This window comes from Emys orbicularis, chromosome 5 (assembly GCF_028017835.1).
Source record: "Emys orbicularis isolate rEmyOrb1 chromosome 5, rEmyOrb1.hap1, whole genome shotgun sequence".
Lineage (NCBI taxonomy): Eukaryota > Metazoa > Chordata > Testudines > Emydidae > Emys > Emys orbicularis.
This window is the reverse complement of record NC_088687.1, coordinates 93,531,190-93,554,484: the sequence shown is the minus strand read 5'-3', so window position 1 is coordinate 93,554,484 and position 23,295 is coordinate 93,531,190. Positions and strand designations below refer to the sequence as shown.

The window sequence follows — 23,295 nt, the reverse complement described above, 5'->3', positions numbered from 1 at the left end:
TCTCCAATTGTAAACTTTAGGTACATATGGACAATTGAAAATACACCTTCCTTCATTAACTTTTGACAAGTGAAATGTGTCAGTAATCTCCAGAAGGTGCCCACATAATATTTTAACATTCATGGAGAGAGACACAATAAGAACATAAGAATGGCCATACTGGGTCAGACCAATTGTCTATCTAGCCCAATATCCTGCTTTTCAACATTGGCCAGTGCTAGATGCTTCAGGGAGAATCAACAAAACAGAGCAATTATCAAATGATCCATCTCCTGTCGTCCAGTCCCAGCTTCTGGCAGTCAGAAGTTTAGGGACACCCAGAGCATGGGCTTGAGTCCCTGACCATCTTGGCTAATGGCCGTTGATGGACCTATCCTCCATGAACTTATCTAATTCTTTTTTGAACCCAGTTATACTTTTGACCTTCACAACATCCCCTGGCAATAAATTCCACAGGTTGACTGTGCATTGTGTGAAGTACTTCCTTTTATTTTAAACCTGCTGCCTATTAATTTCATTTGACGACCCCTGGTTTTTATGTTATGCGTAGGGCCCTACCAAATTCATGGTCCATTTTGGTCAATTTCACAGTCATAGGATTTAAAAAAAAAAAAAAAAATCTGAAATTTCATGATTTCAGGTATTTAAATCTGAAATTTCATGGTGTTGTAACTGTAGGGGTCCTGATCCAAAAGAGGGTTGTGGGGGGGTTGCGGTATCGCCACCCTTACTTCTGCGCTGCCTCCAGAGCTGGGCCCTTGGCCAGCAGCCACCATTCTCCGTCTGCCCAGCTCTGAAGGCAGCACAAAAGTAAGGGTGGTGTAGTATGGTATTGCCACCCTTATTTCTTTGCTGCTGCTGGTGGGGCACGTCCTTCAGAGCTGGGTGCCTGGGCAGCAGCCGCCACTCTCCAGCCCCCCAGCTCTGAAGGCAGTGCAGAAGTAAGGGTGGCAATACAATAACCTTGCAACACCGCCTCCCACAGCCCCCTTTTGGGGCCAGATCCCCAGTTTGAGAAATGCTGGTCTCCCTATTAAATCTGTATAGTATAATGTAACAGTATACAAAAGACCAGATTTCACAGTCCGTGATGCATTTTTCACGGCCATGAATTTGGTAGGGCCCTAGTTATGTGAAGGAATAAATACTTCCTTATTCACTTTCTCCACACCATTCCTGACTTTACAGACCTCTATCATAACCCCCATTTAGTCATCTCTTTTCTAAGCTGAACACTCCCATTCTTTTTAATTTCTCCTAATATGGATGCTGTTCCATACCCCTAATCATTTTTGTTGCCCTTCTCTGTACTTTTTCCAATTCTCATATATCTTTTTTGAGATGGGGTGACCAGAACTGCATGCAGTAAAAAGGTGGGGTGTACCATGTATTTATACAGTGGCATTATATTATTTTATTATCTATCCGTTTTGTAATGGTTCCTAACATTCTGTTAGTTTTTTTGACTGCCACAGTGAATAGATGTTTTCAGAGAACTGTCCACGAGGACTCGATCTCTTTCTTGAGTGGTAAAAAATGATTACTTACCTTTCCGTAACTGTTGTTCTTCGAGATACGTAGCACATACCATTCCACTGTAGGTGTATGTGTGCACCTTATGCACAGTGGTTGGAGATTTTTCCCTCAGCAGTACCAGTCAGGGCAGTGCAAGCACCCTCTGGTGCCTCACGCCACTGCACACACACCTACAGAGGAATGGACATGTGCAGTCACTTGACTCCATCATTTTGCATGCATAGTTGAGATTATGTTTTCCAATGTGCATTACTTTGCATTTATCAACACTGAATTTCATCGCCATTTTGTTGCCCAGTCGCCCAGTTTTGTGAGATCCCTTTGTGCTAGGTGCTGTACAAATACATAAGTAGAAAGTCCGTGCTCCAAAGAATTTACAATCTAACGCATCTTGATTACTACTACTATGATGAGCAGTTGAACTAGCAAGGCTAGTCTACAACCAGTCCCCAGCACAGAAGGGCTAGTGGAATCCAGTCCATACTCCCATTTTTAACATGTTTTAAGGTAAATTTAGTACTCCAGAATTCTGGGGGATTGAGAGCCCTGAAAATTGAAGTCCTCTGCAGGGTTTAATTCCTAAGTTTGTGTAAGTGGAAACATACGCCTCCAAAGACAAAATGTGAAAAGTAGTGAACACATTTTAGAAATAAAGGTCATATTTAACAAACAAACAAAAAGCTAACAAGCTTGCCTTCCAACAGGTGAATTAGCAAACCCCTATTGTTCCTGCTATTTCTTGGTAGTTGAACTGGCTTTTCTTAAAGCTGGATTTTTTTGTCGACTGACAAGAGAGGTGCTATCTCTGGCAAAGGATACATTTATCTTCTGTTTTTCCTCTGCTATCTTTTACTGTGCATCTTAGTGCCTTCCTTCTTACGACCACCTCCCTCTTGCAATGCTCCCGTCTTCTATCCCTTTCCCTCAAATTTTCCCTGCCAAACTTCCTCCAAATTTTAACAGCATTAATTGGTAACTATTTTAGCATCTAATGGACCAGTGGGACCACCCAAAACAACCAGCTAGGGTAATGAGCAGGATACCTCACTCTGAAGCCCATTTATTTTACTCCTTGTAGGGGGATTACACAATGAGAAATGGGTATACAAGTTCCGATGGACAAAGATGACCTGAATGGGTTGTGCTGCTCAGTTCTGACCAAACCCTCCCTCACTAATGTTTGGACACAGTCCACATCTACTAGGAGAACATCCCTCACACCTCACTGCATAGCTACATTACATACAAGCTAAAAGCTATTACCACAGCAAGATTACGTTTCCTCATACTCATGCTCCATCAATGCTCAGAATATATACGTATATGTGTCTCTGTTGATCACAAGTGAAACAGAAAAGGAGGGACTTGGTGGTTTTCTTCTAGAGTCTGGGGACAAGATACTGTGTTGAACCGCTAAAAGGTGCAACACTCATAACCTAGGGGAAAAGGGGGAACCTAAAGTGCACCTTCCAGATTCAGGGCTGCTCAGTGTGGCCCAGCACATCTTCATCTTGGAGGGCTGCCTAAGCTATAATAGTCTGTTACCAGACATCTATGGGAAGCGGCACTGCCCAGAATCTCTACACACTGTGGCTCCAGCCCCTCACGCCCCCAACATGCCCCACCCATCACCTTTCTTTCACGCAACTTACACCAGGGTTTGCAAGGCAGTTGTGGGAGGACAGCCTACGGTTGTCTTCCTCAATTCCTGAATTCTCCCCCAGCCAGATCTGGGATTAAGGATCTCAGTTTGGAGGAGCATCCTTGTCCTTTCCAGTTTCTCTCAGAGGCCCTAAGCCATTTTATTCTTCCCCATGACAGTCATTTGGACAAACAATGCAGCTCTCTCAGTTCTACATTGCGGCTGCGGTCTCTCTGATGGATCAGCCTCCAAGATGCTCTCTGTTTACTGCACAGCCTCTGCCAGTGTGAACACGTTGTTCTGCCACATCTGCACTCTTTCAGACAGACTTTGTAAGTAAAGATCCATCTATGTCCCTATTTTCTGGGTTTCAAGCCTGAGCTAATGAGTCACTTAGCTTGTCAGGTGTAAGACAGAGATACCTGGCTGAACCCTCTTCATGTAACCAGATATGTTTCTGGGTTATCTTCTGGTTCCAGTTTTGCTAAGAAAGAGACTGGATTTCCTGGCAGCATGAGTGGTGCATGTGGGCCAACCCCGGAACTGCAGTTGCCATGCCTGTGGGCGCTGCAACCCAGGTTTGCTGTCATTGTTTCTATTAAGTATCCATTTAACAAAGCTGCTCATTTTCCCTCCTTGTGCAAAGTGTTTTATCCTACGACTAACACCATCATTAAATGCATAGCTTCCATCCTGCTCTGAACAGAATATATTAGAGAGAGAGAGAGAGATACACACACCCCCAACTTATCCCCTTGGTACACCTTGCCTTTATTGGCAACTCAAACAACAACAAACACAACAAACAGAGGTGCAACTTTCCTCAAACTTGTTAGTTTCTAGGATTTCCCTGCAGGACTCCTTTTCCTCCCAAACCCTACTTCCCTCAGTCTCATATACTCCAACCTCTTATATCCTGATTGGAGATAAGATGCATCTGTCAGTATAACTCAGCTATAATTTTCTGCCTCTTTATGCAGGGCGGAAGCACTTCACATTAGGATAATTACAAGGAAACCTGCATCCTTATTCAGAATCTTAGAGCCTACCACCCTATTCCATGTTGCTAATGACTTCCTGCTGCAACAGCACACTAAGGTTGATCCAGTATGGAGAAGAAATGGGTCAGAGCAAGACTGCAGGGTCAGCATGCCATGCATCTGTTTATCCACAGAACAAGTTCAGCCTCAGTAGTAGCAGTGCAAGTTTCCCTTCCGTTGCACCACAGGCCTGACTGCAAAAGGACATTTTGGGCTGAGACGACAGATCAAGCACATTCAGTCCATGGCATCTCTACTGAGACTGCCATCCAAGTGGCTAATCACTGTCAACTGTAACAGTGTTTTGGGGCTTGGACATATGACCATCTTGAACTAGTCTAACAGAAAGGAGCCATGGGAGCTGGTGACAGTTTCAAGCCCTGACAAAAGCCAAAGGTTTGACCCTTTTCCCACTGAAGTCAACTGGAGTTTTCAATTGACCCCAACAGAAGCAGGATCAGCTCTAATGAAGGTTAATGTATCTTAATTTTATTTTGCATATAGTAAAACTGGTCCTAAGCAATCACTCAGGGGACTGACAAAAAGTCACTGCTTAACTAATAAAAGAGCAAAAATGGAGACACTTTGGGGAGGCTTCTTAAGACAGAAAGTTGCCTAATACAGAAAGTCTCTTCTTCAGGCTTCATTACATACACCAACATGTATTCTAAGAATACTGGTAAGAGAAGCTGTTTTAAAAATGCTTTTTACCTACCAATACATGTGGGTTTTAAGTGCTTTCATAGCTTCTGCAATATTTGAGGATATCACTAACATCTAATCCCAAGCAAGCTCCTTTAACTGTTTTAGGTTTTAGTGATGTCATCAACCATAGCACAGAAAAAAACAGAACCTCAGGACCCTGAACTATTTTAAAAGATAAGTGGAAGAACTAATTTAAAATTATTTTGGTTTTAATCTTAAATCACAAACAAAAAACAGGTGTACTATAATTTAAGAGCTCAGTCTTGATTTACCAACTGAGAGAAGTGACGTCTTACACTCAGCTCGAAGGCATTTTTCCATTTGTCTGTCTGTAATATTAAAACCTTTGCATGCTGTGGGTATTAGGGGACCCAGGTATGGAGGTCCAAAGGACCTGGGTGGGGGGGACAGAGCAACTGGCATGGGGGAGTAGAATGGGGGAAAAGGGACATGGGGGCTATGCAGAGTCCCTGGCATGGGAAAGGGGGTTTGCATGGAGTCCCTGAAATAGAAGGGGATGGGAGGGTGAGACACAGAGCGCTAGTTGGGAAGGAATACAAGGAGCCCCTGAGGTATGCAATGTACACAGCCTACAGAAGCAATGAAGTGTGGACCCCAGCACAAAGTCTAGATATTAACACACTAAAGTATTTTCGTCATTTAGAATCTGGAAAGAAGATCCAATATTCTGATCACAGATCACTTCATTTGACTTATATATTTAAAAAAGGTCTTTTGAAATGAGATTAAAAAATCTGTAATCATTAGGAGTGTAATCAGTTTGTCAGCATAATCAATAGCTCTTCAAAACTTAAAACTCATTTCAACCAATATCTCTAAATAACTGTCTAATATTCTGACAAGTACAAACAGGATATTATGGAAAAGCTGAAGTAACAGAAGTTCTTGTATTTATTTGTATTGTTGAAAGTTATTTTCTGACGTAAAATTGTTATTCATGTATGTATAAAAATTAGGGCCGTCAAGCAATTAAAAAAATTAATCGCGATTATCACGCTGTTAAACAACAATAGAATGCCATTTATTTTAAATATTTTTGGATGTTTACTACATTTTCAAATATTTTAATTTCAATTACAACACAGAATACAAAGTGTAAAGTGCTCACTTTATATTTATTTTTTATTACAAATAATTGCACTGTAAAAAACAAAAAAATTGTGTTTTTCAATTCACCTCATACAAGTACTGTAGTGCAATCTCTTTATCATGAAAGTTGAACTTACAAATGTAGAATTATGTACAAAAAAAACCTGCATTCAAAAATAAAACAATGTAAAACTTTAGAGCCTACAAGTCCACTCAGTCCTACTTCTTGGTCAGCCAATCACTCAGACAAACAAGGCTGGTTACAATTTGCAGGAGATAATGCTGCCTGCTTCTTGTTTACAATATCACCTGAAAGTGAGAACAGGCATTCTCATGGCACTGTTGTAGCTGGCGTTGCAAGATATTTACGTGCCAGATGCGCTAAAGATTCATATGTCCCTTCATGCTTCAACCACCATTCCAGAGGACATGCTTCCATGCTGATGATGGGTTCTGCTTGATAACGATCCAAAGCAGTGTGGACTGACGCATGTTCATTTTCATCATCAGAGTCGGATGCCACCAGTAGAAGGTTGATTTTCTTTTTTGGTGGTTCTGGTTCTGTAGTTTCCGCATGGGAGTGTTGCTCTTTTAAGACTTCTAAAAGCACACTACACACCTCGTCCCTCTCAGATTTTGGAAGGCACTTCAGATTTTTAAACCTTGGGTCGAGTACTGTAGCTATTTTTAGAAATCTCACATCGGTACCTTCTTTGCATTTTGTCAAATCTGCTGTGAAAGTGTTCTTAAAATGAACATGTGCTGAGTCATCATCCAAGACTGCTATAACATGAAATATATGCAGAATGCGGGTAAAACAGAGCTGGAGATATACAATTCTCCCCCCAAGGAGTACAGTCACAAATTTAATTGACCAATTATTTTTTAACGAGCATCATCAGCATGGAAGCATGTCCTCTGGAAGGGGTCATACGAATGTTTAGCATATCCAGCTACAAAAGTGCCATGCAAACATCTGTTCTCACTTTCAGGTGACATTGTAAATAAGAAGCTGGCAGCATTATCTCCCATCAATGTAAACAAACTTGTTTGTCTTAGTGATTGTCAGAATAAGAAGTAGGACTGAGTGGACTTGTAGGCTCTAAAGTGTTACACTGTTTTGTTTTTGAGTGCAGTTATGTAACCAAAAAAAATCTGCATTTGTAAGTTACACTTTCACAATAAAGAGATTGCACTTCAGTACTTGTATGAGGTGAATTGAAAAATACTATTTCTTTTGTTTATCATTTTACAGTGCATATATTTATAATCAAAAATAATAATATAAAAAGTGAGTACTGTGCACTCTGTATTCTGTGTTGTAATTGAAATCAATATTGAAAATGTAGAAAAACATCCAAAAATATTTAATAAATTTCAACTGGTATTCTATTGTTATAAGTGCGATGAATAGCGATTCTTTTTTTTAGTTAATCGCGTGAGTTAACTGCAATTGACAGCCCTAATAAAAATGTATACGTATAGCCGTGCTACCTGAAACATTCAAAATAGCATATACTTGCTTAAGTACACTAAACTGGTTCTGTACAGTTTCCACTGTAATATTAAGGACTGGTCACAACTTGCACTGAATAACTAAATAAGCTTAATTCACACCTTTTGGTATTTTGCTGCTGCATGGACCAGACCTAACGTACAGAGTTTTGAAAATGAACAAAAAACTAATACACAAATGAACCCAATCACAATTTCCAGATTTACAACAGATAATGCCAAATGAGAATATAGTCCAACTTACTCTTTTACTGAGGCAAATAACTGGCCACATACTACAACCTAATGTACAGCAGCAACAAAGGCAGCCACAAAGTAGCCATCGAACATTAACTGGAAGGTTCTTCTTAAGACAACTGTTAACTCTGCTGATGCTGGCTTTAAATTCCTCAGGTGCGACCTGTGAAGAAAGAAAAATAATCCAGTACTACTGCAATATACAGGTCTGTCGCATCTTACGCGCATTTAACATGCGCGATTTCAACTTTACGCAGTCGGCAAAAACAAAAAACAAAAACAAAAAAAAAGAGAAAAACAACAAACAGTTTTAATACCTGTAGCCCGCCATTGAACTCAATGGGGTTTTGGCTGTACGCGGTTTTCGCTTTACGCGCTAACCGCGGAACGGATCCCCGCATAAGATGAGACAGACCTGTAATTTAAATGATGAGTATTCCTGCAAAGCTCAACTATATGTAGAAACCCAAATAACCAAGCTTTTCTAGTAGCAAAATCTTGTTACCCAAATTCTAAGTTTTAGAGGCTATTATAGTAAATTTCTAATTGAGACTTATCCATAGATACTCACCTTTCCAGTTAAAGAAGAAGGGAATTCTGCTTCAAATTTGTTGCTCAGTCCAAATCTGGGGGGGAGGGGAAAAAAGGTAGATCATACCAGAAACACAATCATTCAATTAAGAAATTAATGAATACCTCATCACGAAGGTTCCTTTGCAAAAGCAAACAAACTTAAAAAAAAAAATCACATTTCCATCTGAAGGGTTAGGTGGGAGGGGGCAGTGGGGTGGGAAGAGGGGGTGGGGGAAGGGCTCCGGTGGCCTGAGAAAGAGGCGACTTTCCCCAGCTCCATGGCTGTGGCTGCCGAGGAGAGACGGCCCTCCTTCCCAGCCCTAGCTTGGGGGCTGCTGCGGCAGGGAAGAGAGGGCACACTGCATTAGAAAGATAAGACTACTGATATTAAAATACGAGTTGTGTGCTTTTATTTGTAGAACAAAAAAACATTAATTATTATTAAGGGGTTTTTTTATATAGTGCTTTTATCCAAAGCGCTTTACAATAGTTAGCTAACAGTACAAACAACATTTGGAAAGATCATTAAGTGGTCCGCCAAGATCCTCAGCAATTTTCAAGTGGTCCGCGAAAAAAAAAGTTTGAGAACCACTGCTTAATGTAATGTACTTTTGGCTATGTCTACATTAAAGAGCCTATATCAGCATAACCTTTCAGTGTAGACACAGCATACACCTACAGGAGCTTTTCTGCTGGTGTAGAAACACTACCTTCCTGAACCATATTAGTTATGCCGACAGAAGCACTCTTACATAGTCATCGACTCCGTGGGTGCTCCAGGGCTGGAGTACTCATGGAAAAAATAGTCGGTGCTCAGCACCCACCAGTCCCCTGCCGATCAGTTGTTCAGCAGGCCCCCCCCCCCAGCGCCTCCCACCTGACACCAATTAGCTGTTCAGTGGTGGGTGGGAGGCGGTGGGGGGGGGGAAGAGGAGGAGTGGGGGCAGAAAGAGGCAGGGCAGAGCGGAGCCTTGGGGAGGGGTGGGGCAGGGTTGGGAAGAGGAGGGCGGGGTGGAGCCTTGGGGGAGCGGCGGAGTGGGAGTGGGGCCTCAGGGCGGAGTGGGAGTGGAGCACCCCCAGGGAAAGCAGAAAGTCAGTGCCTGTGCACTCTTACGTCGGCACAGCTGCATCTACACTAGGGTTTTGTTGCCACAGCTATGTTATGTCAGGGGTGTGGGATTTTTCACACTCCTGACCGACAGATTTGCTGGTATAGGTTTTAAATGCAGACAAGGCCTTACTGTTTGTTGATGGTGCCAGCCCTTCCCCAAACCCTGCAAGAGGGTGATTACCAGTGGAAGTCATGGCAAAGCTGATGCTAAACAGGCTGTTGTATGCACTGAAGCTTTGTCTTCACTAGGAAAAAAGATATATTTTCATACCAAGTGGTAAAAACACCTTTTTTCCCTAGTGTGGATGCACCTTGAAAAGAAAGGAAGGGGAGCATGTTCAGGCTTTTTACATTCAGGCCCAGCCACATCACTGTTCTATGCATAAGCAAGGGAGCAAAACCAGAGTTAATTTTTCAAAGAATTATTTTAGGACATAATTAAAGGACACTATCAGAAACTTTTTTTTTACGTCAATTTGAAAGAAATTAAAGTTGACAGCGCCCATTTAACGGTCAACACTTAAATTTAAAACCCCCCACAAAATATGTAAAGTCAAGCTAAGTCCACAAATATTACAGCCAAAGCTGCATGAATCACATCAGTAATACATCTTATGAGCAACTATGCAATGGCAACAGAATTAGATTACACAGCAATACATAAATATGACAATTACATATTAATTCAATTTGTCCTACTGGGTATGCACTGCTGTGCTATATTTTAGGAAAATATATTGCATTGGTGTTTCTTAGAAAGCTCTGTCATTCTAGAAATGAAAAAAAAAAAAACCACATAGCTATAGTACATAAAGTTCAAGTTTGGCAACTTATTTCATGGGGGGGAAGCCCTGTGCCATATGGAGCCCTACAGATTTCATTTGGCTTTTTGAAGTGTTCACCCACATGGACAAGTTGCAGGACTGAGGCCTAAGAGTCTTCCCTCTTGACTTGTTTATTAATCCTCATTGAGTTCTACAAAGCCAACCAACTCCAAAGAAATCTGACTGGATAGTTTTTAAGTTATTAATGTTTAATGCTTGAGGTGAGGTGGTCTAACACTGTAAACTATTCTAGCTTTGAACAGATCTTAAGAACTAGATGAGAAAAGTTTCAACTTGCCAGCTTTAAACTACTAAACAGATTTCCTGTAAATTTGAGGCAAATCTGAAGACTGTACATACTGTAATCTTGTAGAAGAAATTCCAGAATATAATATACAAAACCTGACAAATCCACTCACCAATATCCTGTAGGAAACTTTACTTGGCAAATGGTGGCCTTTCCCAGAAGCCTGTGTAGAATTTAAGCTTTTATTTTTATAAAGTTACATTTCTAGCCCTTATAATTATGATAGCCTTCCAAACTACATAGTATTATTGAACTGAATCTACAGACAGCCTGAAACAGAGGTTAAATTGTCCAGGACACAAATATTGACCCCAAAGAAAAGCTTGAGCAGTTGGACTGTGTGCAGAAAAGTTCCCCTGAGGTTTGAGAGTAAGGAAAGGTGTTAAAGAAATCATTCCCCCGTGCAGGTCACTTTGTGACAGTACATCTGCTCAATGGCTGCTACTACACATGATTAACATCCCTACTAAGGCTTTGTCTTCACTACCCGCCGATCCGGCGGGTAGCAATCGGTTTCTCGGGGATCGACTTACCGCGTCTAGTGAAGCCGCGGTAAAATCGATCCCTGATCGCTCTGCCGTCGACTCCGGAAATCCACCTCGGCAAGAGGCGGCAGCGGAGTCGGCGGCAGCGGTCGACTTTCCCGCGTCCTCACCGCCAGGTAAGCCGACCTAAAATACGCAACTTCAGCTACGGTATTCACGTAGCTGAAGTTGCGTATCTTAGGTAGGACCCCCGCTGCAGTGTAGACCTAGCCTAAGTGGGCTGAAATGGCCAGAGGATTACAAAAATAATATGGAAAAAATAAATGTTACAAAGAGATACAGAATAGAACAAGGTGCTTAAAAATAGGTCTGTACCTTGATCTAGAAGTCTTACTATACATAACCCAACTGGAAATCCATAGTCAAAAACTCCTTTGGTCTGCTGTTCTGTAACTTAGGCTCTTGTTCTACAGTGGTATTGGTTGGGATCAGGGTGGATAAAAATCAATGATTTCTTTAAATTGGATTTTTTTTGATAAAATGCTTTTTGAGGAAAAAACCTATCTAAAGATAGTTTTAATTAAGATACATTATAGCTCAAAGATATCTCATTGTGGAATAGGGATTATAAATTCTAATTCTATAGTATGAGACAATATATTCATGTAATGTTTAAGGACAGTTTTGTAAATGAGTTTCAATAGTTCATGGATTATGGACTGTGGCGGGGTGGTGACCCACTCCACCCCTGATAGGGTTGGAACCAGCCCTGGGAGAGGGCTGGCAGGCTGTGAAAGAAAGACCTGGGCTGATTGGGGAAGCAGCCACAGCTGGGCCACGCCCCAGTCAGGGCCCAGCTGGCCCTATAAAGGCTGGGAGCCAGGAGCAAGGACACAGTCTCTCTTTGTGTTCAGAGAGAGAAGGGCCTGGCTGAAGGGAGCTAGAGACAGGGTACCTGAGCTGGAACGAGCTAATTCCCGGAAGTCACCAGCAGGAGGCGCCGCAGGGGTGAGTCCGCTCGTCTACAGGGACCCAATCTTATCGGGTTCCAGAGACTTCTGTATAGATTATTTAGGTTAATCTTTCTTTTGCCTGCCAGACGAAAAAGGTTGGGGACCACTGGTCTAGAAGATACCATCAGAGATGCTTAGTTTGCAGTTCTCAAACTGTGGATTTGTGTCTCCAGAGATAACACTGGTCTACAATTTTTGAGAAGTCGTCTGCTTCAGAGATAAAATGTGCTATTTATTATGTATTTTGATGTGCTGAATTCAAATATGACAATTAAAACAACTGATTGGCTACTGTTTCTAAGATATTTAAGTTTTTACATTTTATGTCTATGTATATTGTGTAGATAGTAGGTACTACCCCTCCCTGTCAGGGAGGGGTAGTACCTCTGATGGGGGAGCAGTCGTACTCCTAGGAGTAGCTCATCCACTTTGGTCCCCACTTGACACCCAGCTCTCACCTGTGGCTCCAAGTAGCTGTCAGCATGCGACAGCGGCCACACCCCGGAGACCGTCTCGACTGGAGGGCTAAACCAGGTGAGGGTAGCTGATGAGTATGAGACTCTCGGTGAGTCAGGGCCTGTCTACCCATTGCATGCGAAGGCTGGATCCGGCTGACTGAGGCAACCTAGTTCAACCTGGTTCAATGGTCAGGAAGGCGGTGACAGCAAGCGTTGTGGAACGCTTAAGAGCACGACAAGACACGTAGGCGTCCTGGTCATCCACTGCGCCCTGTCCTATCTCCAGCCGTCTCGACTTCTGTCCTGCCACTGGATACAGATAGGAACTGGGAAGAGAGAGTGAGGCTGACGTTGCGCAACTCTCCCTCACTTTAATCCAATTCACGCGCAAGTCTCGACATCATATCACATCATATCAAGTCCTGTGGCGATGGGTGAGCGACGAAGCAGCAGGTGTGGATACACTGGGAGTTGTAGCTGCGGACCTGCACACAGGCGGCTCAGACATAATGGTCGTTCCTCACTGACCGAAGCAGCAGTGGAGCTTGGCATCTTCTTGAGCGACTGAGCAGCCCTATTCAGGATTGCACTGCTCACCTCCGTAGAACGAGGAGGGGGCTAGAAAAGGTGCCCTAAACATTGCCTGCTTCACCTTACCCTGGCCAGCATACCGCAGCTGGCGGGGATCCCATAAAAGCGGTCTAACAAAAACAAAACTTAGAGTGACACCGATCACTATTGGCACATGGAATGTGCGCACGTTACTGGACAACATCACGGCAGACAGACCGGAGAGAAGAACAGCACTTGTCGCTAGAGAGCTCGCACGCTACAACATTGACATTGCAGCCCTTAGCGAAACTCGCCTTGCTAATGAAGGACAGCTGTCCGAGTCAGGTGGTGGCTATACATTCTTCTAGAGTGGCCGCAGCAGTGATGAGCGTCGCGAATCTGGAGTTGGCTTCGCCATCAAGAATCATCTTGTTCGGAAACTTGCCAGGTCCCCCGAGGGTATGAATGACCGGCTCATGACAATGCAGCTTCCGCTTCAAAAAGGAAAACAAGCTACTTTGATCAGCGCATATGCTCCTACAATGACCAACCCAGAGGATGTGAAGATTAAATTCTACGAAGAACTAGATACTCTGCTATCGTCAGTGCACCACACAGACAAGCTGATTCTGCTTCGCGATTTTAACGCAAGAGTCGAATGCGATGCCGCAGCCTGGGAAGGAGTCATCGGGAAAAATGGAGTGGGAAAGTGCAACAGCAATGGCCTGTTACTGCTGAAAACTTGTGCAGCACATGGCCTTCTGATCAGCAATACGGTCTTCCGCCTTCCTACCCGCAACAGGACTTCGTGGATGCATCCCCGTTCCAAGCAGTGGCATTTGATCGATTATGTCATCATCAGGAGAAGGGACAGACAAGATGTCAGGGTTACAAAAGCTATGTGTGGCGCTGACTGTTGGACGGATCATAGGCTCATAGTATCCAAAATGAAGCTCCGAATCATGCCGAAGAGACGACCACAAGGCTGTAAGGCTCTCAAAAGGATCAACGTGTCGAAGCTGAAGAACAGCCGCATCACTGAAAATCTAGCGGAAGACGTAGAGAATGAGCTTGCTGATCTTCGTATTGAGGAGGACGCTGAGAAAGACTGGGAGCGATTCCGCAACACTGTCCATACAGTTGCATCGAAGGTATTGGGGCCCTCCACATGCAGGCGGCAAGACTGGTTTGACGAAAATGATGCAGAAATCCAGGCTTTACTTGCTGAGAAGCACCGCCTGCATCATGCATATCAAAACGATCCATCCTCGGCGGCAAAGAAGACTGCCTTTATCAACGTTCGCAGAACAGTACAGAACCGATTGCGCAAAATGCGGGACTTGTGGCTGAGCGCCAAAGCAGATGAAATACAGGCATATGCGGACAGGAACGACTTTAAGCAGTTTTATGAAGCCCTTAACACACTCTATGGTCCACAGTCTTCTGGGAGCTTTCCCCTCCTGAACTCTGATGGTACTGTGCTGCTTACAGAGAAGACGCAGATTCTCCAGAGATGGGCTGAACACTTTGAAGCAATTCTCAATCGCCCCTCAGTCATCAATGATGAGGCCATTGACAAGATGCCCCAAGTTGCAGTCAATGACTCCATGGATGCTTCACCAGAAGAGGACGAAGTGAAGAAAGCTATCAATCAGCTGTCAAGTGGCAAAGCCCCAGGGTCAGATGCCATACCAGCAGAGGTGTACAAAGTCGGTGGACCCGTGCTGCTACGGAAACTCACTGAGCTGTTTCAGTCCTTCTGGGGGCAGGGAACCATTCCAGAGGAATTTAGAGACGCGTCCATCTTGCACCTCTATAAGAGGAAGGGCAATCGCCAGGTATGCGACAATCACCGTGGAATCTCGCTGCTTTCTACAGCGGGGAAAGTTCTTGCACAGATTCTGTTGAACCGATTGATTACTCACCTGGAGAAGGGCTTACTGCCAGAATCACAGTGTGGCTTCCACAAAGGTCGTGGGACTATTGACATGATCTTTGCTGTGCGTCAGCTACAGGAGAAATGTCAAGAGCAGAATCGTGAACTCTACACAACTTTTGTGGCCCTCACGAAAGCATTTGACTCTGTCAGTCGCCAGGGCCTGTGGAGGATCATGTCGAAATTTGGCTGTCCAGACAGATTTATACGAATGGTACGTCAATTTCATCACGGTATGATGGCTCGTGTCCTGGATGACGGTGAAACATCTGAGGCCTTCCCAGTCACCAACGGCGTCAAGCAAGGGTGTGTTTTAGCACCCACTTTGTTCAGCATGATATTCTCTGCCACTCTGACTGATGCCTTTCAACACTGCACTGAAGGAGTAGGCCTGAAGTATAGAACTGATGGGAAATTATTCAATCTGAGGCGACTGCGTGCCATCACCAAGGTGAAGGAAACTGTACTTCGAGACTTTCTCTTTGCCGATGATTGTGCTCTGAATGCTAGTACTGAGCCAGAAATGCAAGCCAGTATGGACAAGTTTTCAACTGCATGCAATAACTTCGGTCTCACTATTAACATCAAGAAGACTGAGGTCATGTACCAGCCAGCTCCCCACGCTCCGTACTCAGAACCGTCCATCACTGTAAATGGACAGAGACTTCAGACAGTGGACCACTTCACGTACCTGGGCAGTACTCTTTCCCGAGCAGTGTCAATCGATGATGAAGTAAACTGCAGAATTGCTAAAGCCAGCTCTGCATTTGGCCGATTGCGCTTCAATGTTTGGGAACGTCGAGGGATCAGCCTATCAACGAAGCTGAAGGTCTACCGAGCAGTGGTGCTTCCAACTCTGCTGTACGCCTGCGAGACGTGGACTGTCTATCGGAGTCATGCACGAAGGCTCAATCACTTCCACATTTCCTGTTTGCGAAAGCTTCTAAAAATCAGATGGCAGGACAAAGTGCCCCATACTGATGTCCTTACTAGAGCCAGTCTGCCGTCAGTTCACACATTGCTGATGAGAGCCCAGCCCAGGTGGGCCGGACATGTTGTGAGAATGTCAGATGAACGCATTCCTAAACAGCTCTTCTACAGAGAACTCACTCAGGGAAAGCGCTCCCATGGAGGACAAAAGAAGCGATTCAAGGACACGCTGAAGACCTCTTTGAAGTCCTTCAAGATCAACACCGCCACATGGGAAACCTTTGCACTGAACCGTTCAGCATGGCACAGCCTCATTCACACAGGCAGTAATACCTCTGAGGCGAGGCGTATTGCTGAGGCTGAAAAAAAGCGTGAGCTGCGCAAGTCCAGAGCTGCTCGTACATCATCGACAGTGCCATTACATGTTTGCCCGACGTTTTAACCTACTTTAAAACTGAGTTGAAGTGGAGCATATGTATCAGTAACTTAAGGTTAAATGCAACAAGGATATTGTATTTATCTACAAAACAAGCATTAAATACCCAGGAAATTCAGAATTAAAGTTAAAGTTAAAAGAAACCCAAACATATTAGGGTATGGAAATATGAAAATAAGGAACTTAAGTAGTCTTAATAGTACCCTGTAGTGATATGGTGGGGGAAACTATGAACCCCCACTTCTGCAACAACCTTAAGGTGTCTTTTTTAATAAATTCCAGTTAATCTGGGACCACAACATTAAACTGCATTAATTATTGCTGAATGGTTATTGCCTGGCATCATAGGGCAGAGTTAAGGTTGTTTGGGTGTATTCCCAAATATGTTATGGGATGGAAATATGCAATAGTTTGATGAATAAGTTACTCTCAGGAAAATGAGAAATACACCTCTACCCAGAAATAACGATGTCCTCGGGAGCCAAAAAATGTTACTGCGTTATAGGTGAAACCGCGTTATATCGAATTTGCTTTGATCTGCCGGAGTGCGCAGCCCCGCCGGAGCGCTGCTTTACCGTGTTATATCCGAATTCATGTTATATCGGGTCGCGTTATATCAGGGTAGAGGTGTATATAATTCCCCTTTTTTTTACTAACAGTCTATGAAGAAATATAATTTATTTATTAAAACAAGACACTGCTTGTTTTAATAAATACATGCCTTGTACAAGGCATGTATTCATTATCAGACAAACTCTCACCTTTTAGGTCCCAGTCTTGCCAAGAGAAGCATGCAGGTGACCCCTGAGACCAATGTAGAGACTCACAGAAAATAAATTAGGTTCTGCAATTCTCTTGGCAGGACTGGGGCCTTGGGGGAATAAGCCTACACTTCCAATACATCTTCAAATCACCAGGGCCTGATGAAATGCATCCTAGAATATTCAAGGAGCTGACTGAGGAGATATCTGAGCCATTAGCAATTATCTCTGAAAAGCCATGGAAGACGCGAGATATTCCAGAAGACTGGAAAAGGGCAAATATAGTGCCCATCTATAAAAAGGGAAATAAGGGCAACCCGGGGAATTACAGACCAGTCATCTTAACTTCTGTGCCCGAAAAGATAATGGAACAAATAATTAAGCAATTTGCAAACACCTAGAAGATAATAAGGTTCTGAACAACAGTCAGCATGGATTTGTCAAGAACAAATCAGGTCAAACCAACCTGAGAGCTTTCTTTGACAGGGTAACAAGCCTTGTAGATGGGGGGAAGCGGTAGATGTGGTATATCTTGACTTTAGTAAGGCTTTTGATACTGTCTCCCATGACCGTCTCATAAACAAAATAGGGAAATACAACCTAGATGGAGCTACTATAAAGTGGGTGCATAACTGGTTGGAAAATCGTTCCCAGAGAGTAGTTATCAGTGGTTCACAGTCATGCTGGAAGGGCATAACGAGTGGGGTCCCACAGGGATCAGTTCTGGGTCCAGTTCTGTTCAATATCTTCATCAATGATTTAGATAATGGCATAGAGAGTACACTTATAAAGTTGGCAGACGATACCAAGCTGGGAGGGGTGGCAAGTGCTTTGGAGGATAGGATTAAAATTCAAAATGATCTGGACAAACTGGAGAAATGGTCTGAAGTAAACAGAATGAAATTCAATAAGGACAAATGCAAAGTACTCCACTTAGGTCGGAACAATCAGTTGCACACATACAAAATGGGAAATGACTGCCTAGGTAGGAGTACTGCGGAAAGGGATCTGGGGGGTCATAGTGGATCACAAGCTAAATATGAGTCAACTGTATAACACTGTTGCAAAAAAAGCAAACATCATTCTGGGATATATTAGCAGGAGTATTGTAAGCAAGACACGAGAAGTAATTCTTCGGCTCTACTCCACATTGATTAGGCCTCAGCTGGAGTACTGTGTCCAGTTCTGGGCGTCACATTTCAGGAAAGATGTGGACAAATTGGAGAAAGTCCAGAGAAGAACAACAAAAATGATTAAAGGTCTAGAAAACATGACCGATGAGGGAAGATTGAAAAAATTGGGTTTGTTTAGTCTGGAGAAGAGAAGACAGAGGGGAAATGATAACAGTTTTAAAGTACATAAAAGGTTGTTACAAGGAGGAGGGAGAAAAATTGTTCTTCTTAACCTCTGAGGATAGGCCAAGAAGCAATGGGCTTAAACTGCAGCAAGGGCGGTTTAGGTTGGACATTAGGAAAAATTTCCTGTCAGAGTGGTTAAGCACTGGAATAAACTGCCTAGGGAGGTTGTGGAACCTCCATCACTGGGGATTTTTAAGAGCAGGTTGGACAAATATCTGTCAGGGATGGTTTAGATAATACTTAGTCCTGCCTTGAGTGCAGGGGACTGGACTAGATGACCTCTCAAGGTCCCTTCCAGTTCTATGATTCTATGAAATAGATAATGAAAATGTTTTGACTCTTGTCAACAGATGAAAACCAACCTCTCTTTTGGAAACACAAAAGTAAGTTTAAAAATCAAGCTTTTTTACTGATTTAAATCACATTTTTAATTAATACATCTGACCTTCTATACTTTGTTACTGATATATACATCAATTTCAAATACAATGTATAATAGGCAAATAATCTGAAATCCATTAATTGAAAGACAACCTGAAAACACATATTTTACAAAAAGTCAAACAATTTTATAACATATAAGCTTTGAGCTTTATAAATGCCTCAAATAATCAAAGAATAGGAACACTGAGCAAATTTGTCAATGAAAACATAACTTTTTCTCCTCTTTTTTCCAGGTACATAGTTTTCATACCCAACAGAGAACACCAGCTGTTAGTTGGTGAGACACTCTAGCATGCATATTTTGCTAGCAATGTCATCCCTATCACCCACTAAAAACTGGAGCTGACCTACAGATATAAAAGTAAGTACTTTAATAGTTGACTCCCTGATTTAAATCACTTTTTATGGTTTGTCAAGTTTAAAGATATTAGAACTTTAGAGAAACATGTAATATTTAAAAATGAGGGACGCTTAGTAGTAGGATGAAATAGTAGGAGTGTTACCAGCAGCGCACATACTATGGTACCATACCAAGTAAAATCTGCTGGTCTGAAAGTTGTAGACCTGAAATAAATGGTGGGGAGAAGTTTTTAAATAACAAGAGACTTTAACTTCTTACTCTATTTGGGCCATTCTGCATATAGTTCTAGTTTGTTTTAAAGGAGAACTCTGTTCAGAAAGCAAACTTGGAAAATGGTCTTTAGACATTAAACCAGGGATAGTCAATAGGTGGACCGCGGGCCAAATCTGGACCACCAGACACACCTGAATTGACGACAAAATCTTTTTATTGATTTAATACAAAAATAACAACAACATTTTCTCTGGAGTCTGGACCTTGACTATATTTTGACCAAGAAATTTGGACCTTGACAAAAACTAAATTGATTACCCCTGCATTAAGCTTTTTATTTGCACAGTATTCACCTGCATTCCCTTTGTTATTTTTAAAAATAGTTTTAACTAAGGATTCTCTCACGCATAACCCATTTTCTCCTCCTGGTGGATGATGGTCAAGTAATAATTCTGTCTTTGTGACATTAATCTGTAGTCATGAAAATGACTGATAATACAAATTCAACATTATGACTCCAATGCAAGATCAGAAAGGATAAGACAATAGACTATGAAGGAGGAAGCCTTTATTTAAATACAAACACAGTCAGCAACTGCTTTAAACTGCAGAATCAGTGAGAAGACCATAAATATTCCTTTTGCTTGCTAGATCTGTGATAACATTTTCCAGACCTCTAAAATGCATGTTTCTGTAAATCAAGGAAGAAGAATGCTTTGCATACAAGTTCTATAACAAAAATCTAAATGAAAAATAGCTTTTATATCTTATCCCAAATATGTTTGAAATGTATCTCTAGTGTCAAAGTCCTCATTTAAGGAAACACAATGATACAGAAGTAGGAATTACAAACGGGTTGCAATTTCATTAGAAGGAAAGAGGTGAAAGACTCCAATAGGAATTTTCAGTCTTCTCTGATGTCACGGAATTACATTAAATAGATGTAATTTAGGGTGAAGAGAGGGAAAATGGGCAGCTGAAGACATTCAGAGCATATTTAATACTGGGTGGGATATACAAACCAGATGAAGACCACTCAAAATAGGCACTCTTTTGGCCACCCAAAAGATCAAGTACACTCTACCCCAATATAACGCGACCCGATATAACACAAATTCGGATATAACGCGATAAAGCAGTGCTCCGGGGGGGGGGGGCTGCGCACTCTGGTGGAGCAAAGCAAGTTCGATATAACGCGGTTTCACCTATAACGCGGTAAGATTTTTTGGCTCCCGAGGACAGCGTTATATCGAGGTAGAGGTGTACTAGAGATTAGGAGATTTTTTTTTTATTAAAACAATTCACATGAATAGTTGGCAGGACTGGCAGCCCAGAGCCAAATTTCTTCTATGAGCCACAAGTGTGAAGGCTTTTCCATGCTTTCCCACCAATGTGCCTTGATCTTGGACCACAGGACCCACAATCAAGGAAGAGAAAAGAGAAGTGTCTTAATTTCCTTTAGTTCTTTGCCTTTTTAATAAGAACAATGAAAAGGTTGCCAACTAGTGAGCAATAACAGTTATGATTTTAATATAGTATATGATCAGCTGTCCACTAGAAATGGACTATTTCACATATGCTATTGGATGGTAACAAGTACAAACCAGAGCTGTATTCAAACTGACCTACAAACAAATCATTCCCTTCCTTTCAACATCTTCTCACCCCTAACATCTCTCCCAAAGAACACCTAGGCCTTATGTATGCTTTCTGATTTCTCACCAGCAAATCAATGTATTTCTGCATTGATACTTTCCCTGACATTAACAACATAGTAAAACAATATTAATGAAAAGTTAACCCCAATATCTTGAATAGCTTTGCATCACATCTGATAATAGGAGACAGGGCCTTTAACTTCTATGCTGCTGCCTCAAATCCAGCCCAGTTCAGTAGTGAATACAACATGAAGAAGCTTGTGCTTCCCCTATTCTATCTTTTGCAGATTTTTTTTTTTAAGTTTTCAAGAATATGCAGTACCATTCATAAGCACTAAGTGATTTGTTTTAAATAGAGTTCCTAATAGAATAGATCACAGAAAACAACCTAGCCTGTGAAATTATTGAAAACTTAAATACACTTTTATTTTAGTCACCACCAGATCCTCACTGATACCTGGCCAAAAAAAAAAAAAGGAAGCCACAGCAACAGTGGGTCGGTCACCCTCACCACATGCCAAAAAGCTAATGACATTGTTTTGCGTGTGCTTGTCAGACTGGTTGGCTGCTCTTACTGTATTTACTAAGACTTTTCAGACCACAAGAGAACGTTGTCGCTTGATAAAGGAGGAGACTGAGATCTCACAGTGACTAACAGCAGCATAAACAACTACAGGTCATGTACTTGTAAAAAAAATAGCAACCAAATGTCCCACTTCCTGACAGCTCATCATTGGATTTCATACTTTACATACCTCTGTTAATCACAACCCAGGTCAGCTTTGTTTCCTTAATGTCTCAATAAACGATCTGCCTGTGAAGGTTTCTAGCCAACAGTACTGAGGGCTTTACAACGTGACAAAATGCAAGATGCGACACAGGGGAAACGCCACAGGTGCCCCCACGGTTGGCTGCGAAGAGGCAGCAGGGAGGGAGGAGCTACACTCCCCCGACCTGGGCTGGAAGTTCAAAGCCAGACTCGCAGCCTGGCTCCTTGCAGCAGCGGAGCTTTCCGCCAGGCCCTTTCCAACCAGCTGGCAGACAGCAGGCACCGCCAATCGCATCACACCCCACGGGGCACCGCCAGGGCCGATCCAGCTCCCAGAGCAGGGGCTGGACGGGGCACAACTCTGCCCCCTCCCCCGTGGAGCCCAGGCTCGCCACATTCCCCCCGCGCCCCGGCCCCATCGCGTGCCCGCGGCCTACCGCCCTCCCTTCCCCCCGGCGCGGCCCTTACACGGTGACATGGCCAGAGCCGCGCACCACCACCGGGTCGGGCGAGTATTTCAGCAGCTGCTCCTCCAGCGCCCGCTCCTCGTCCTCCTCCTCCTCGTAGATCTCGTCGAAATCCGCCATAGCCGGGCCGCGCTGTGTGTCCGGATAAGGAGCGGGCAGGCGGCCGGGGTCCACCGGCGAGGCTGAGCCGGCGTCGTTGCCGCTCAGGGGCAGGAAGCGCCCTTCATTATCCGGGGAGGGGGAGAAACAACAACATCCGGGCCGGGCCGCGGCGCCAACGCTAGCGCCGCCCCAGCCGAGGGAACCACAGCAACAGCGCCGCCGCGGCCTCGCGAGAGCTTGCGGGTGCGGGCTGCTGCGCGCGGCCCTGGCTCTCTCGGGGGCTGGGGGCGGTGGCAGCGCGGGGAGTGGCTGGGTGGAGAGAGGGAAGAGCGGCGCAGGCGTGACTCCTGGCTGGGATAGTTCGGGGCCAAAGGTGTGTGGAGGGGGCTCTAGGGCTGGGAGGAGGCTGGGGCGGTAATTAGGGGAGATGGGCCAATGTTGCCTTTGCCCAGTGGTGGATTAACGCCCGGGCCCGGCCAATTTGGGGACCCCTCAGGAGCGTTGTCACTCTGGCCACGCCCCCTGCTGCTCCTTCCGCCTGCGGCCCCGCCCCCAGCCAGGTTGGAAGGTGATGGAGCCTGTGGTAGAGTGGGTAGGTTTGCGTCCCCCGTCCCCCCCCCGCATGGAGCTGGAACAAGCCCCTTCTCCCTTTCACTGCCACCCCCTGGAGCTGGCCTGAGCCACTCGCCCAAGCCCCCTTGTCCCCCACACAGGGCTGGACTGAGCCCCGCCTCTCACCCCTCCCCAACCCC

General features: G+C 43.8%; 1 protein-coding gene across 2 annotated transcripts in view; it reads right to left on the bottom strand.

The window, feature by feature from the left end:
* CHIC2 (cysteine rich hydrophobic domain 2) overlaps positions 1–22,711 on the bottom strand; it is a 36,527-nt gene extending 13,816 nt beyond the window's left edge. The window contains exons 1-4 of one of the 2 annotated variants that reach the window (XR_010561439.1): positions 22,443–22,711; positions 8,357–8,411; positions 7,793–7,948; positions 1,549–1,706 (exon numbers count right to left, since the gene is read on the bottom strand). Coding sequence is in view for 1 of the 2 variants with exons in the window: in XM_065404909.1 (XP_065260981.1) it covers positions 7,793–7,948; positions 8,357–8,411; positions 22,443–22,561 (330 nt within the window). In the remaining variant the exon portion in view is untranslated. The remainder of the gene's footprint in view (positions 1–1,548; positions 1,707–7,792; positions 7,949–8,356; positions 8,412–22,442) is intronic. The other variant, XM_065404909.1, reaches the window with a different exon arrangement.
* Positions 22,712–23,295: the final 584 nt, after the last annotated feature.